Consider the following 17,694-nt stretch of genomic DNA (forward strand, 5'->3'; position numbering starts at 1 on the left):
CGTCCATGGTTTCCGTCATACGTCCCTCTGCTAGAAGGGACAGGCATACAGAGACTCTTGTGAGGTTGTGAGGATGGCTTGACCTCCTCACAGCTTGATGAATGGATCTGGCTTTGATTCTAGAACTAAGTCTTGGGCCAGCGATACCATTCAACCCCCTTGTACTTGACAACGGAGTCCATCAAGAGATTGTGTAGGGTTTGATGTTCCGCTACAGTGAGACTTTCCACTTTAACTGTGAGTTCTCCATTAATCATATATATTTTAAAGCTTTGCAATCTCTTTTCATATGCTCTATCTCTGTCTTTCCTCTCAGGTCATACTGAGGACATCTTTTACTCCATCTCATCTGGCGACCCTACTGGGTACTTTGTCATGGACTCCAGCTCGGGGCAGATCCGCACCAACATCCCACTGGACCACGAAGCCCACCCCACCATAATGCTAGATGTCCAGGCCCGCAGTGGCACCCCCCCAGCTTACAGCAACACCCGGGTGAAGATCACCATCTCAGATGTCAACGACAATGCGCCTTCCTTTGCTACACCGTCCGATTCCATCCTGATCCCAGAAGCTACAGAGATTGGCTCCACCATCTACACACTCCACGCTGAAGACCACGACAGCGGCCCAAATGGGCACATCCAGTTTGATCTGGTCCCCAGTGGGGAGCGCCTCTTTAGCATTGACCGGACCTCAGGGCGAATCCGACTGATTGGAGCCCTGCAGTATGACACGAGCTCCCGCTACGACCTGAAGATCTTAGCCAAGGACAGTGGTGTGCCCCAGCTGAGCTCAACATTTACACTCTTCGTGCATGTCCAAGCAGAAAATGACAACGGGCCAATCTTCGACACACTCACGTACCGCGTTGAGGTGAAGGAAGGGACGCCTGTGAATTCACGCTTTCTGCAAGTTCGAGCCTTGTCTCAGGACAACGGTGCTTCCCAGGTCACCTACCATCTCCGCTCTGATGGTGACTCGGCGAGCTTTGGCATTGTGCCGGAGACAGGATGGCTCTTTGTGAAAAGCACACTGGACCGGGAGACCAAAGACCTCTACATACTGACAGTGCTGGCCTCGAGCGGTGGAAATGACCAGAGAAAGACGGGCACCACCACGGTGAGGGTGTCCATCACCGACGAGAATGACAATGTGCCCAAGCTAAGCGTGGAGAGGTACTTTTTCACCATCACCGAGAACCAGCCCGGAGGGACTCCAGTTGGAAGAGTCGTGGCCACGGACAGGGACTCTGGGCCCAACAGCAGGTTAACCTACCGTCTTCTGCAGCATGACCCCAACTTCTCCATCAACGCGCAGACAGGTGAGAAGCTCCCTCCATGCATTCATCCAGCAGACACACCTGGGAGGCTATGCTGCCTCACCACTGTAGACTCACCTGTCAGGGTCAAAGCATCTGATGAACTCACTGATACTGACAGAGGCAAATACTTCAGTAACACATCTCCTCCAGTGACAACTTACATTTATAACCAATCACCATGGAGCTGGGCAAAGAATTCTGCTTCTGCTATGTCAACTCACCAGACAGCAGTAGCAGGCCCACTCGCTACTGCACTGGTGTGTCCCCAGAGAAGACGTTACTGCAGTAACATGTCAATGCGTCAGACATCATGCTACTGCACTGATGCATCACCAGAGATCACGTTTCTGTAGTAACATATCAATGCGTCAGACATCATGCTACTGCACTGATTTGTCCCCAGAGAACACGTTACTGCAGTAACATGTCAACATGTCAAACATCATGCTACTTCACTGATGCGTCACCAGAGATCATGTTACTGCAGTAGCATGTTAACACGTCGGACATCATGCTGCTGCAATGATATGTCAGCAGAGATCATGTTACTGCAGGAATATATCAACACACCAGAGATAGTACGTCTACATCTGGAGTGAAATGTCATTATCACACTTAATGCTACAGCATTGATATGTCAACTCATACATCAGTTTGCTGGGAATGGTACTACTGCAGTGATATGTCAGTTTACTAGAGATGGTACTACTACAGTGATATCAGTGTGCTAGGGATGGTATTACTGTAGTTATATGTCTTTGCAAAACATTCAAAATCCTATCAAGTGAAGCACAAGAGGCACTTGTGAAAACTTGCACAGAAGAAACATTCTGCCACCAAATCATTAATAGTTGGATAGAAGCAACACTTCATTGATCCATCTACACACAACCAGGCGGACTCTCCCACTAACCCAACTGAAGTCAAACAGAAGGACCTCTTGTCCACTCAACCAGCATCCATCCAGCCAGAAAGAAAAGCCACTAACCAATGCATGAGCACTAACGGAGAAGACTCTCCTTCAGTTACTCATTCACACCCTGAGGGACATGCCCCCACTCACTCATCCACACCTGACCCAAGGGCTACTCCCCACTTAATCATCCACACCTGCCCCAGGAGCACTCACTCATCCATACCTGACCGGGGGGCCACTCACGCATCCACACCTTCCCCGAGGGCCACTCCCACAAGACCCATCCACACCTAACCATTGGGCCACTCTTCCACTAACTCATCCACATCTGACCCGAGGAACACTCCCACACTCATTCATCCAACACCTGACCAAAGATCCACTCCCATACTCCTTCATCCACACCTGACCCGAGGGCCACTCACCCATCCACACGACCCAAGGGCCACTCCTCCACTAACTCATCCACACCTGACCTGAGGGCCAGTTCCACACTCAGTCATCCACACCTTAATCAAGGGCCACTCACTCGTCCACATCTGATCCAAGGGTCACTCCCCCACTCACTCATCCATGCCTGCCCAAGGGCTCTTAGTCATCCACAGCTCACCCAAGGGCTACTCAGTCATAAACAACTGACCCGAGGTCCACTTGCTCAGCCACCTCAGACCCGAGGGACACTCTTTCATCCACACTTGACCCGAGGGCCACTCACTCATCCACACCTGACCTGAGGCCCACTCAATCATCCACACCTGACCCGAGGGCCATTCACTCATCAACACGTGACCCAAGGGCCACTCACCCATCCACACCTACCCTGAGGGCCACTCCTCCATTAACTCATCCACACCTGACCCGATGGACACTCCCACACTCATTCATCCAACACCTGACCTGAGGGCCACTTCCACACTCAGTCATCCACACCTATTCTGAGGGCCACTGCTCCACTCACTCATCCACAACTGAGCCCACGGCCACTCCCACACTGACTCATCCATACCTGACCCGATAGCCAACTGACCTGAGGCCACTCACTCATCCACATCTATGCCGAGGGCCACTCACTCAACCACACCTGACCTGAGGGTCACTCACTCATCCAACCCTGACCTGAGGGCCATTCACTCAACTTAGTAGCACAAGGGCTACTCACTCATCCACATCTGAGCCAGGGCCACTCCCCACTCACTCATCTACACCCACTCATTTACACCTGAGTTAAGGGTCACTCCTCCACTCACTCATCCACACCTGACCCAAGGGCCACTCATGCATTCACACCTGATCTGAGGACCACTCCCTCATTCACTCATCTGCACTTGACCCGAGCGCCACTCCTTCCTCCACACCTGACCCATGGGCCACTCACTCGTTCATCCACACCTGACCCAAGGGCCACTCACTCATCCACACCTGTCCAGAGGTCCACTGCACCACACACACATCAACACCCAAAGCGAAGGACACTTTTACACTGAGACATCCACACCCAACAGGAGGGCCACTCCTCTCACTAACCCAGCTGCACCCAACCTCTAGCCACCCCGAATCCCACCTCCGCTCATCTGCACTCCATCCGAAGTCAAGTGTGGGCACTGTATGTTTGAGTCCCGCTTGTTTACAGAGAGATGCTGTGGCCACTTGACTTGGCCTGAACCTGTTCTCAAGAGAGACCCTTGATGTTCCATCTGTTTACACAGAGAAGTTCTGGCCATTTTTGTGGCCCAGTCCCACTTCGCAGCGGGGTGTGAAGTAACTGGTTTTCTGAAGGTGCCCTGGTGGTGGGTTGTGAGCTGGTATCTCTTTAGGGAAGGATGCTGTGATTCAGTGATGTGATGCCACGCCTGTTTCTAACAGCATCCACGATTGTCTGGTGTGCAGTCTCACCTGTGCGTAGAAGGATGCTGTGGTACCTAGCTGTGGGGTTCCACCTGTTTACAGTGTGATATTCTTATTCATTGCTTTGCTGTGATACACCAGTTTCCACCTGTCACAATGTAAGAATTAAACACAGCGGGCAGATTCACAGAACTAATCTGAGATAAAATCCTAACTTTACTACTTTTGGTATTCACAGAAGGCATTAGTAGTAGTAAAGTTAGGACTCCTAACTTTACTATTACTAAACTGAGACAAAATCCTAACTTTACGACTTTTGGTATTCACAAAAGGCATTTAGTAGTAGTAAAGTTAGGACTCCTAACTATACTATTACTAAACTGAGACAAAATCCTAACTTTACGACTTTTGGTATTCACAAAAGGCATTTAGTAGTAGTAAAGTTAGGACTCCTAACTTTACTACTACTAAACTGAGACAAAATCCTAACTTTACGACTTTTGGTATTCACAAAAGGCATTTAGTAGTAGTAAAGTTAGGACTCCTAACTTTACTATTACTAAACTGAGACAAAATCCTAACTTTACAACTTTCGGTATTCACAAAAGGCATGCAGTAGTAGTAAAGTTAGGACTCCTAACTTTACTGCTACTTAATGCTTTCTGTTGATACCAAAAGTAGTAAGTTTAGGATTTTATCTCAGATTAGTTCTGTGAATCGGCCCCAGCGAGATGGTTTCATATATGGATGTCACCTCTCAATAGATTTATTCTTTCTTCTGCCAAAAGTACACCGCGTCCATGTCCTCGAGGCCTGTGGTGGCATATGTCACCCCACTCTGTATAGTGGGACCTGTGGGCAGGCTAGTGCCATGGGCGCTTCATTACAGCAGGGTGTCAGGCTCACTGGCACACACGACACACCACAACTATCCACACACCAGCCTGCCCACAGCAGGAACTGAAGACGCACATGTGTCAAACTGCGACACTGATCTCTTTCAGGTGACGTCAGCGTGAGGAGGAGCCTGGACCGAGAGCAGCAGTCGAGTTACCAGCTTCCGGTGATGGTGCAGGATGGGGGCACCCCGCCACGGAGCACCACCGGCACCATTTACGTCACTGTGCTGGATGAGAACGACAACGCGCCCTCCTTCCTACACGCCTTGGCCGGGAGGGAGTTCTCTGTGCAGGTACTACATACAGGTGTGCTGGTGCGGTGGGGGTGGGGTGAGAATAGCTCAGTGGGGAACAGGAAAGGTTTAGCACCACCTGTCCATATTCTGATGCACCAGCAGCTGTTAGGAATAGTCTGCAAGACTTGGGGTAGGACAGGTGCTTTGCTAATTTATAAATAAGGCTCCTAGTTGTATGGTATTTATTTTTTTGACATTTCTATCTATATTTATATTTACTTATTTTTTGCTCATGTATCCTTATTTATTTTGTACTTAGTGTAAACAATGAAGCTGCAATGGGTATATTTCCACTTTTATTTAGCCAACAAATGTTTACTCAGGTTTGAAGATCCAGTGGGTTTTAGCTATTTATAGTACAATAAAGTCATTTGAAAACATTAGCATTGTAGGACACCTGCATTAGAATTCTTTTTTTTATGTTTAACTTTCCTACATGTCATTCTGCCCAGCTAGTGACCTAACACTCATGACTCACAATAGTGAGAATCTTTCAACCCAGAACCGCTTTTCTGTATGTATCCGTATGTAAAAATAAATATAGGCCGGACAATAAATGGTGTTCTGTCTGTATTTATCTGTAAAATTCAGTAAAAACGAAAAACTGGGAGCCTTATTTATAAATCTCGGAGGGAGGAGGCGGCAGAGTCTGTCCTTTCCGCGTAAACTGGCCCCCAGACCTACCCCCCCCATACTCCTCACCACCCAGAGGACAGCCTTCTCTAGCCACTTTTGAGTTGTGGTTTGATTAGGCTGCGTTACAGGGTCATATTCAGCCGCTCCTTACCGTGGGTTGCCACCTTCCCGCTCCATTAGGATTACCACGGATGTTTCCCAACATCTTGCGACATTTATACATCTTCTTCTGAATCCAACAGCAGAAAAGAGAATCTGAAGATTGGGGTATATTGTGGCACCTTGTGGGCGTGGCCATGAGTCCTAGTGGCGCCACCTGCTGTTGGCACCAAGAATCAATATTTAAAGTCAGCGCAGTGCCATTCTGAGTCCAACCACTAGGTGGCTGCATCAGCAGTTTAATGGAACAGTCTCAAGCTCAAAAAGTTGCTATAACTACACCCTCCTGCTGTCCCCAAAACTTTTCCATTAACAAGGATCTCTTTTCAACCTCACATTCCCTCTGCAGGTGCAGGAAGGAAAACCATCAGGCACGTTCATAGCCTCCCTGCAGGCGAAGGACCCGGACGAGGGCGAGAACGCCACCATCTTTTACTCGCTGACAGGTACTGAAGGAGCCACCGTTGTGGAGATGGTGGGGATGTAAAGTCGCAGAGACAGCGGGAAGGGGTGCTTAGGAGAGTTATGTAGAAGGGAAGCGAGAGACCTGGTAGGCACCAATAGGTGAGCAGAGGGTTTCATGAACATGGGGTGAAGGCTTTCTGGAAGAGGTCCCAGCCCAACCAGCCTCAGATTTGAAATCTTGATGCGAGGTGGGCTGTGGACAGATTCATGCACAGGGCAGATGTGAGGGTCAGTGGAGGGTAGACATCACCATTAGACAAGAAAGTTTGTAAAGGAGGCGAGCAAGCTTTAGGGGGGGTTACATCTTCACTGGAAGAACACGAAAGATCAAAAGACTCTGCTGGGTGACCAGGGAGACATTGTGGGTGACCAGCGGAGAGGGCAGTGCAATACATATGGTGGGACATTTCAAAGTGAAGGGAAGAAGTCTTCAAACTTGAGGGAGGTGATTCGGAAATGGAAAGGATTAAGGAGGTGTCTTTGGGACTTCCAGTGTAGAAGGAATAACATTGAAAGAGTGAGACATCTTGAAAGCAGGAGTTGGGAATTTGGGGAGATTATACCTCATGCATGTGATATAGTAGGAGAGGCTGTCAGTGGCAAGACAATCTAAGGCAAAGATTCAAGAAAGAAACACCATGTGGGAAAGGCAAAAAAAAGGTTTCTGAGGGGTTACAAATGTCTGCGGTGAAAAACTAGAGGGGTTAGGAAAAACTGATGCTCAGTCAGACGAGGGTCATCTGTGAAGAAGCACTTTGGCAATTAGAGGGAATGATAATTAAAGGGGGATAGAAATCTACAGAGATGTAAAGTGGACATTGCCTTGATGCCAAGTGTGCAACTTATGTATGTTATGCAACTTAATATAGTATAACATAATGTGACTGGAGTGCAACACTGGAAACAGGGAGATAACTAGGGATCTAAAAGACTTCGGTGCAAGACAGTACAGGCGGAATGGGGAAAGAGCAGGAAATGGAAGCAAAGTGTAGAGAGAATGAAAAAAGGTGAATGTAAAGGGAAAACTCGAAAGAGCCTCAGGAGGAAGCAAGATGTATGTATGGGAAAAACTCAAGCAAGATATGTGCTCATCGAGGGCTAGGAGAGGGTGGAAGTGGGCAGACCTTCGCCATTGGAGGGGTGGGAGAGGGTGGAAATGGGCAGGCCCTCACCATTGGTGGGGTGGGAGAGGGTGGAAGTGGGTATACCCTCACTATTGGAGGGGCGGATATAGAGGAAGTGGGCAGGCCCTCACCATTGGAGGCTGGGAGAAGGTGGAAGTGGGTATACCCTAACTATTGGAGGGGTGGGTATAGATGGAAGTGGACAGACCCTCACCTTTTGAGGTGTGGGAGAGTGTGGAAGTGGGCAGGCCCTCACCATTGGTGGGGTGGGAGAGGGTGGAAGTGGGTATACCCTCACCATTGGAGGGGTGGGGAGGTGGAAGTGGACAGACCTTCACCTTTTGAGGTGTGGGAGAGTGTGGAAGTGGGCAGCCCCTCACCATTGGTGGGGTGGGAGAGGGTGGAAGTGGGTATACCCTCACCATTGGAGGGGTGGGAGAGGGTGGAAGTGGGTATACCCTCACCATTGGAGGGTGGGGAGGTGGAAGTGGACTGACCCTCACCATTGGAGGGGTGGGAGAGGGTGGAAGTGGGTATACCCTCACCATTGGAGGGGTGGGAGAGGGTGGAAGTGGGTATACCCTCACCATTGGAGGGGTGGTGGAGGTGGAAGTGGGCAGACCCTCACCCCTTGTGTCAATCCTCTCATTTTCCAGGATCCTGGGCCGAGCGTTTCACAATCAATCCGAACACTGGCGAGCTGCGAACGGCGACGGTGCTCCACCGGTCCGAGAGAGCTGAGTACACCTTCACCGTCAAGGCCAGCGACCGGGGGCCAGAGGCCAAAAGCACCTCTGCATTTATCCGCATCCAGGTACGTTGAGTGCTGGTGCCACCGATGACCAGAACCACCGGAGCCCAGAATCAAAGTCAGTCTTAAGAACCCTTGAACCGTCAGACTAAGGCTGTCCCCTCCTGCCCTCATCAGGTCAGAAAAACGAGAAGGGGTGTTTGCGGGAATATGAGGAGAGGCAGTACAGATGTGTGCCACAGATTCCATCTTATTTACGAGGTGTGTGCACATCTGGCTACGGTCCTGCTGTCAAACGCCCGTTCATGATGACCCGAAGGTTCCTTCAGTTTGATCCATATTACGCAATCTTTCACTTAATTTATTCAATTCTCATGTTCTTACTATAAGTCAATCACTAAAAGTCAATCACATCAGAGGTGTTTGGTTTATGAGAGCAGACTCTGGGGTCTTGGCCACGACGTGACATGGGGTAGTGTTGGAGGGAAACTCCGTTCCGAGACCTGTCCTTCGAAACACGAAGCTGATGAGTCTATGTGGGCGGTCTCCCAGGGAAGGCCTAAGAGAGGGGTGTGTGTGAGGGCAGACCCATGAGTCAGGTCTTGAGGTGGATTCTTCAGGTCTGGCTTCAGAGGGTGGCATTTTGTGACGGCAGACCCATGGGTGAGGTCTTGAGGCAGCAGATTTTGGATTATTCAGGGCTGACTCCTGAAGGTGGGAGATTGTGAGGGCAAATCCCTTGATCAGGTCATGAGCCCTGCAGGTGGTGGATTCTTCAGGGCTGGTTCCTTTGAGTGGGTGGTTTCTGAGGGCAGACCCATAGTGAGGTCTCGAGGCTGCAGGTGGTGGATTCGTGAGGGCTGGCTCTTGAGGGTGGGTGGTTTGTGAGGGCAGACCCATAGTGAGGTCTCGAGGCTGCAGGTGGTGGATTCGTGAGGGCTGGCTCTTGATGGTGGGTGGTTTGTGAGGGCAGACCCATAGTGAGGTCTCGAGGCTGCAGGTGGTGGATTCGTGAGGGCTGGCTCTTGATGGTGGGTGGTTTGTGAGGGCAGACCCATAGTGAGGTCTTGAGGCTGCAGGTGGTGGATTCGTGAGGGCTGGCTCTTGAGGGTGGGTGGTTTGTGAGGGCTGACCCATAGTGAGGTCTTGAGGCTGCAGGTGGTGGATTCATGAGGATTGGCTCTTGAGGGTGGGTGGTTTGTGAGAGAACACCCATGGCCAGGTCTTAGGCCCCAAAGGTGGTGGATTCTTGAGGGCTGCCTCCTGAGGGTGGGTGGTTTGTGAGGGCAGACCCATGGTGAGGAATTGAGGCTGCAGGTGGTGGACTCTTTAGGGCTGGTTCCTTAGAGTGGGTGGTTTCTGAGGGCAGACCCATGGTGATGTCTTGAGGCTGCAGGTGGTGGATTCATGAGGATTGGCTCTTGAGGTTGGGTGGTCATGAGGACTGCCTCCTGAGGGTGGGTGGTTTGTGAGGGCACACCAATGGCCAGGTCTATAAACCGGCAGGTGGTGGATTCTTGAGGCTTGAGTCCTGAGTGTTGCTGGTTGTGGGTTGTGTGTTAGTGAAGGCTCACTTGAAGACTCCTGAACCCAGATACTAAGAGGTGGTGAGTCTCTGAGGGCAGACAGCTGGATCCTGCACCAGGAGTGGGTGCTGAGTTACTAGAGGGAGACTCCTGAACCCACCATGAGTCAGAGAAGTGTCAGATGTGTGAGCTGTAACTAGCCCCTTTACTTCTTCTTCCCCTGCGACCCCTGCATCTGATTTCCTATCCCTCTCTTATGGCCTGTCTTCTCAGCTATGAGATGAGAACCTCCTCGTTTGCAGGGAGTTGGGGGGCTCAATGCCTTCCTCAAGCCCCCTCTCACTCATGGAGCTGAGGATGGATCTTTAGCCCCTCCGGGGGCATGCTCTCTTACATTCATTGGTGCCGCCCTTTAGTTTTTTATAGATCAGCCTGTTCCTTTCTCCTTCTGCTCCTCCTCTTCTATTTCCCCCCACCTAACCCACTTCCCCTCACCCTTTTATAATGTTATTGTTGTAATTTCCTCCTCAGATGTTCCTACCTTTCTCACTCCTTCAGGCTGTGCTTCATTGATTGCTACTCTCTACTCTCTTGTATCCATGTTTCCTCTTCCGTCTGTTTCTTAATCCCTTCTCACAAAATCTCTCCACCATTTCTTCTCCGCTTCAAGTCATACCCTCCTCCTCTGGATACTTTACCCGACCTCACGTACCCCTTTACCCTTCTCCAGTCACTCAAGCATCACAACTACAAAACCTGACTGTGACCAGCTCACCTATACTCTGGTCTCAGTAGACCTACCACCCATGCCCTGGGGATGGTAATGAAGGAACTGCTAACTGGAGAGTTCTCTGACTCTGGGTACTTTGCCTGACCTCACGTACCCCCTTTACCCTTCTCCGGTCACTCATACACCACAACTACACAACCTGACTGTGACAAGCTCTGCTAGACTCCGGACTCTGTAGACCTACAGGCCAAAGCACAGGGGATGGTAATGAAGGAACTGCTAACTGGAGAGTTCTCTAACTCTGGGTACTTTCCCTGACCTGACATACCCCCCTTACCCTTCTCCATTCACTCACGCACCACAACTACACAACCTGACTGTGACCAGCTCAGCTAGACTCCGGACTCTGTAGACCTACAGGCCCAAGTCCTGGGGATGGTAATGAAGGAACTGCTAACTGGAGAGTTCTCTAAGTCTGGGTACTTTCCCTGACCTGACATACCCCCTTTACCCTTCTCCATTCACTCACGCACCACAACTACACAACCTGACTGTGACAAGCTCACCTAAACTCTGGTCTCAGTAGACCTACCACCCATGCCCTGGGGATGGTAATGAAGGAACTGCTAACTGGAGAGTTCTCTGACTCTGGGTACTTTGCCTGACCTCACGTACCCCCTTTACCCTTCTCCGGTCACTCATACACCACAACTACACAACCTGACTGTGACAAGCTCTGCTAGACTCCGGACTCTGTAGACCTACAGGCCAAAGCACAGGGGATGGTAATGAAGGAACTGCTAACTGGAGAGTTCTCTAACTCTGGGTACTTTCCCTGACCTCACATACCCCCTTACCCTTCTCCATTCACTCACGCACCACAACTACACAACCTGACTGTGACCAGCTCAGCTAGACTCCGGACTCTGTAGACCTACAGGCCCAAGTCCTGGGGATGGTAATGAAGGAACTGCTAACTGGAGAGTTCTCTAACTCTGGGTACTTTCCCTGACCTGACATACCCCCTTTACCCTTCTCCATTCACTCACGCACCACAACTACACAACCTGACTGTGACAAGCTCAGCTAGACTCCGGTCTCTGTAGACCTACAGGCCCAAGTCCTGGGGATGGTAATGAAGGAACTGCTAACTGGAGAGTTCTCTAACTCTGGGTACTTTACCTGACCTCACATACCCCCCTTACTCTTCTCCGTTCACTCATACACCACAACTACAAAACCTGACTGTGACCAGCTCAGCTAAAATCTGGTCTCAGTAGACCTACCACCCATGCCCTGGGGATGGTAATGAAGGAACTGCTAACTGGAGAGTTCTCTGACTCTGGGTACTTTGCCTGACCTCACGTACCCCCTTTACCCTTCTCCGGTCACTCATACACCACAACTACACAACCTGACTGTGACAAGCTCTGCTAGACTCCGGACTCTGTAGACCTACAGGCCAAAGCACAGGGGATGGTAATGAAGGAACTGCTAACTGGAGAGTTCTCTAACTCTGGGTACTTTCCCTGACCTGACATACCCCCCTTACCCTTCTCCATTCACTCACGCACCACAACTACACAACCTGACTGTGACCAGCTCAGCTAGACTCCGGACTCTGTAGACCTACAGGCCCAAGTCCTGGGGATGGTAATGAAGGAACTGCTAACTGGAGAGTTCTCTAAGTCTGGGTACTTTCCCTGACCTGACATACCCCCTTTACCCTTCTCCATTCACTCACGCACCACAACTACACAACCTGACTGTGACAAGCTCACCTAAACTCTGGTCTCAGTAGACCTACCACCCATGCCCTGGGGATGGTAATGAAGGAACTGCTAACTGGAGAGTTCTCTGACTCTGGGTACTTTGCCTGACCTCACGTACCCCCTTTACCCTTCTCCGGTCACTCATACACCACAACTACACAACCTGACTGTGACAAGCTCTGCTAGACTCCGGACTCTGTAGACCTACAGGCCAAAGCACAGGGGATGGTAATGAAGGAACTGCTAACTGGAGAGTTCTCTAACTCTGGGTACTTTCCCTGACCTCACATACCCCCCTTACCCTTCTCCATTCACTCACGCACCACAACTACACAACATGACTGTGACCAGCTCAGCTAGACTCCGGACTCTGTAGACCTACAGGCCCAAGTCCTGGGGATGGTAATGAAGGAACTGCTAACTGGAGAGTTCTCTAACTCTGGGTACTTTCCCTGACCTGACATACCCCCTTTACCCTTCTCCATTCACTCACGCACCACAACTACACAACCTGACTGTGACAAGCTCAGCTAGACTCCGGTCTCTGTAGACCTACAGGCCCAAGTCCTGGGGATGGTAATGAAGGAACTGCTAACTGGAGAGTTCTCTAACTCTGGGTACTTTCCCTGACCTCACATACCCCCCTTACTCTTCTCCGTTCACTCATACACCACAACTACAAAACCTGACTGTGACCAGCTCAGCTAAAATCTGGTCTCTCCAGAGAGTTCTCTAATTCACTCCTTTCTTCTCTCTCTTTCCTTCCCAAGCTGCTCCCCTCCCACCTTTCCCTCCCCCACCATACCCTCTCAGTGCCCCCTCTCTCCTGCTTTTTCCTAATTCAATTCATTTTCCTTTATTGGCATGAAGGAGACAGAAGTTGTGCCAAAGCTGTTTCTCACTAATACAATTAACAATCTGCAAGATTTGTACATATCTGTTTAGTGTTCTTAATGCAATACAGTCAGCACTCCTGTGCCTGGGATGTACTCTGCACTGGGTCTCATACACGTCATGGTTTTCTTTCACTGTATCTGCTGTGTTCATTGAGTAACCCAAGCCCATGGTCATCTCTCCCCAGGTGCTGCCCTCCTCCAGACTGCAGCCGAAGCCAGACTCCACCATGCCGACGTTGCACTCGGTCGAAGGAGTGAGGCCAGGTTCTGTCATCGGCTCGGTGGCACAGAAGTCCCCATCCCGGCACCCCAACAACCAGTTGACTTACACCATCGTGGGTGGTACCGACTCTGCAGGAACGTTCGTGGTTGACAGTACCACCGGGGACATCTACCTGGCTCGTGAACTGGATTATGAGGCCGGAGCCCACTACACCTTGCAGATAAGCGCAGAAGATGCCTCGAGGGGCTACCTCGTCAGCAATCTGGTGGTGGTGGACATCAACATCCAGGACCGCAACGACCACAGCCCAGAGTTCTTTGAGGACCCGGTCACCGTGGTGGTGTCTGAGGATGCTGAGGTTGGCGCCTCCATTTTCACCTTCCAGGCTCTGGATAAAGACGGGGCGGGCCCCAACAGTGAGGTGTTCTACAACCTTGTGCAGCAGTCGCCTCTGGGTGGGCACTTCCAGCTCAATGCTCGCACGGGCACCCTCAGTGTGGCCAAGGCCCTGGACCGCGAAGACACCTCCTCATTTCTGCTGGTGGTACGGGCCACGGACCAGGCTCTCAACATCACCCAACGCAAGTCATCATCAGTGACCGCGCGGGTCTTCGTGACGGACGAGAACGACAACGCGCCCGTCTTCCTCTCCCCAACTGCAGTCAGCGTGATGGAAGACCAGCCCACTGGGTTTGTAGTGCTGTACGTCATTGCTCAGGATAAAGACCTGGGCGAGAATGGCCGTGTGAGCTACCAGATCAGATCAGGCAACGGGGACGGAAAATTCCACCTGAACCCAAGCACAGGTAAGGAAGCTCACACATCTGTGCACGCCGAGAGTCACTCCTCTCTGTGAAGGCACCACACATACACTATTGACTGCTTTGCACAACCTTTGTTATGTTTCCATGTTTCACTGATATTAGTTCTGGACAGCTGGAGCATATTGTGACTTCACGAAGGTGAGCAGTCAGGTGTGCAGAGGACATCAAGTGTTGCAGAGTTGCAATCAGTGCATTAGATCTCATGCAGCTGACACCAGACATTGCAACCACCAGGTGTTATCGGGAGGCGGCTAGTATGGACGGAGTAAGCTAGAGTATTAGTGTAGACCGGGCTGCACTCAGGGCCGGACTGGCTACCGGGCATTTTGGCATGCTGCCGAGCTGGGGGCTGATGTCACTGCGGCGGGGCTAATTTCGTTGATGGAGACCTGCGTGTGCTTCGAAATAAACAAAGCAAAATGAATTTCGTTCAGCACACACAGGTCCCCATCAACGAAATCAGCCCCCAGCTCGGCAGCATGCCAAAACGCCCGGTAGCCAGTCCGGCCCTGGCTGCACTTGTGTGAAAGTCTGTAACCCATCGGCGAGCCGGATATGCCTAGGCGTATCATGTTATATTTCTCTTTACAAGCAGAAGTTCATCTTAGAGGTATCTCTTTAAGTGATTTTGGAGCTGGCCTTAGAGCAGAGGGCGGGGTGACAGGACAGGTGTTAACCAGGCTTAACCACCAGTGGAATGGAATGGAGCCCTTGTTTATATGGCTAAAAGGACCTCTGCGTGTACCTGTGGTACTGACTCATCGGTGGGCACGTGGAGCCATGATTGGATGAAGAGACACTCTGGCCGGACATGTGCTGCGGTGACACACGCTGCCTTCCTCGCATTGAGTGACCTTGGACTGATGTCATTAAGACCAAGGGTTGGACACGGTGACCCTTGCTGTCCACACCTGTGCACCTGGCCTTGAGTGTGTGTCACATGCAGCCCTAGTGTTGAAACTGGGGCACACTGAGGCTTCATAGCTCCCCTAGGAATCCTTTACATACAGGCGCTGCTCTTTGAAACCTTCATGACAGCTTCGTCAACACCAGAAGGGTGTCCTAATGTGGACCCCGTGCAGCTAGGTGAGCCGAGCAAACTGACCACAGGCCTGAAACCGACTGAATGAAGAGAGAGTGCTATGCAGGGCCGGTTCTAGGATTTGCGAGGCCCTGGGCTAAAAAGGAATGTGCGAGGCCCCTCTAATGTAGATAAGTGGCCCCTTGCAAGGAGACCATTCACAGACACTGTGGGAGGCCCATTGTCCAGCATTTTGGCGACCCATAGTTTTAACTTTCAGCCCACAAGCAATTTTCACACCTTCAGTCCGACAGGTGTGAGAATTGCTTGTGGGCTAAAAGTTAAAACTATGGGGCAAAATGCTGGACAATGGGCCCCCTACAGTGTCTGTGAATGGGTCTCCTTGCAATTGAACGGAGCGTCTCCCTCCCCTTTGCCTCCAGACACCATCCCTGAGTGGCCCGGGAAGGGGGGCCCCTCCGTAGGACCTTAATTGCAAAGCGACACCTTTCTTTGAAATGGATCGCCAGGGAAACAACAGGACACCCCACCGGTGCGGGGTCCCATGCTGGTGGGCTGAGAGCGAGCCATGGGCAGCTGCACACACTGCCCTTGCCTAGCGCTGGCCCTGGTGCTATGGCTCCTGTGGACCTCAGGAAGCTTCTAGGCGTCTGAACTCACAAGCCAATGAGAAGCAGCAGGGCCAGAGGAGAGCGGGCCACAGTGTAGTCCACCGTGATCAATGAATGCATCAAGTCGTAGACCAGGCGGTAACCAGGCACCGCCTTCTGAAATGCGGTGCATGCAACGTGTCCTCATTCTTACGAAACCAGTGTGTTGTATGGGTGACAAACACAAATTCGACCCATGCAAGCTTCAGGCATTTTCCATGAATGTAACTCCTTGCTTCATACTTGTGCACAGGTGGGACTTGGAGATGCAGTCATTTTATACAACACACAATGCTGGGGCAGTGTTTTTGGGGTTCAGGGGCCTTGTGAGTTGCCCAGAGTTTTATACCATATTCGCATCACCTGAACTGATCTTTGGCTAAGCAGGGTGTGAGTGGTGTTTGCACTGTCGGCACCAGCTCGTCGTTAGCATGACTGACTGCTCCTGGTCAGTCGGCGGGACTGCAGCATCATAGGCGGCCCAGCCACGCCCTCTCCGCAGCCCCGCCCCTTCCACGCAGGACGCGGCCGCTTTAAGGGTGCAGGAGGGGCTGGGCCGGCGCCAGGGGCTCGCTGGAGCTCGCTGGCTTCGAGCAGACCCGGGGAAAGAGCGGTTTTCCACGAAGAATGCCTTCGTCAACTGCGGTCGCTGGCCGCCGCCTCCCCTTTGTCTCAGCCACAGCGAGGCCCTGAACACGGATCCGACTCTGGGCGGACCCTGCAAGAAGAAAGGGCGCTTCCCTTCCCTTCGATTCTTCTGCTTCCAAGCGCCTGGAAGTGCTGCTCGCAGCGCAGCCGGAGCCCTCCCGGGGCAGGACGAGTTTTCCGGGTGGGGCTGTCCATTGACAAGAAAATTTAAGAACAAGGTTGCAAAAGGTCAGCAACGGAGGGGGGTGATAAAAGCACGACAGAGTGCAAACTGACACCCCCTGGATGACCCTATCCCTCCTGGATGTGGCTGCAGGGCCTGCTGAGGATGCCACACCCTTCACTCTCCGCACCTTTTCTGCAGCATCCGACGCCCCGTGAGGCGCAGTTTGCCTTCTGCTTGCAGTTCGCCCTGTTTTGTGAATTGTGTCCGTTATGTAGTTATCAAAGTCCATTACGAGCAATTATAAAATGCAAATCAATCCAAAAAATGCAATACAAATGTTAGACGAAAAAAGACAATTGTATATTTATTTATTTATTGCGGAGTCAGGCTGAGTTCTGAGTTTGACCCACTGGTTGTACAGTTTCAGTGCTTAACTTGTATAAACATAAGTGCCGGGGCTCTCGCCTGGAGGCCCCTGCAGTTTGCAGCATGCATTGCCCCTGCCACTGTTCCCAATCATAGTATCAATATAACATAACACTTGTATTTGTAAAGCGCACTTATCCCTCGGGGGTCTCAAGGCGCTGAATAAAAGATGTTTATTGCTACCCAACTCAATGGTACTCATTTTATCAATCTCAAATGGATGAAAGGCTGAGTGGACCTGCTGGGATTTGAACCTGTGACCATGAGGTCAAACACAGGCCCCTGCAGTGGATGCATTAGTCCACTGAGCCAACACAACCAGTCAGAGGCGCAACTAGAGCCACATTTCGGGGTGGGGGGGCTAAGAAAAAATTTC

General features: G+C 51.2%; 1 protein-coding gene across 1 annotated transcript in view; it reads left to right on the forward strand.

Annotated features, from left to right (window-relative positions):
• DCHS1 (dachsous cadherin-related 1) overlaps positions 1–17,694 on the forward strand; it is a 277,728-nt gene that overhangs the window by 212,205 nt on the left and 47,829 nt on the right. Inside the window, exons 5-9 of the mRNA XM_078658722.1 lie at positions 317–1,324; positions 5,090–5,277; positions 6,425–6,521; positions 8,321–8,478; positions 13,525–14,368. Coding sequence (XP_078514848.1) covers positions 317–1,324; positions 5,090–5,277; positions 6,425–6,521; positions 8,321–8,478; positions 13,525–14,368 — 2,295 coding nt within the window. The remainder of the gene's footprint in view (positions 1–316; positions 1,325–5,089; positions 5,278–6,424; positions 6,522–8,320; positions 8,479–13,524; positions 14,369–17,694) is intronic.

The sequence above is a fragment of the Lissotriton helveticus genome, chromosome 8 (genome assembly GCF_964261635.1).
Source record: "Lissotriton helveticus chromosome 8, aLisHel1.1, whole genome shotgun sequence".
NCBI lineage: Eukaryota > Metazoa > Chordata > Amphibia > Caudata > Salamandridae > Lissotriton > Lissotriton helveticus.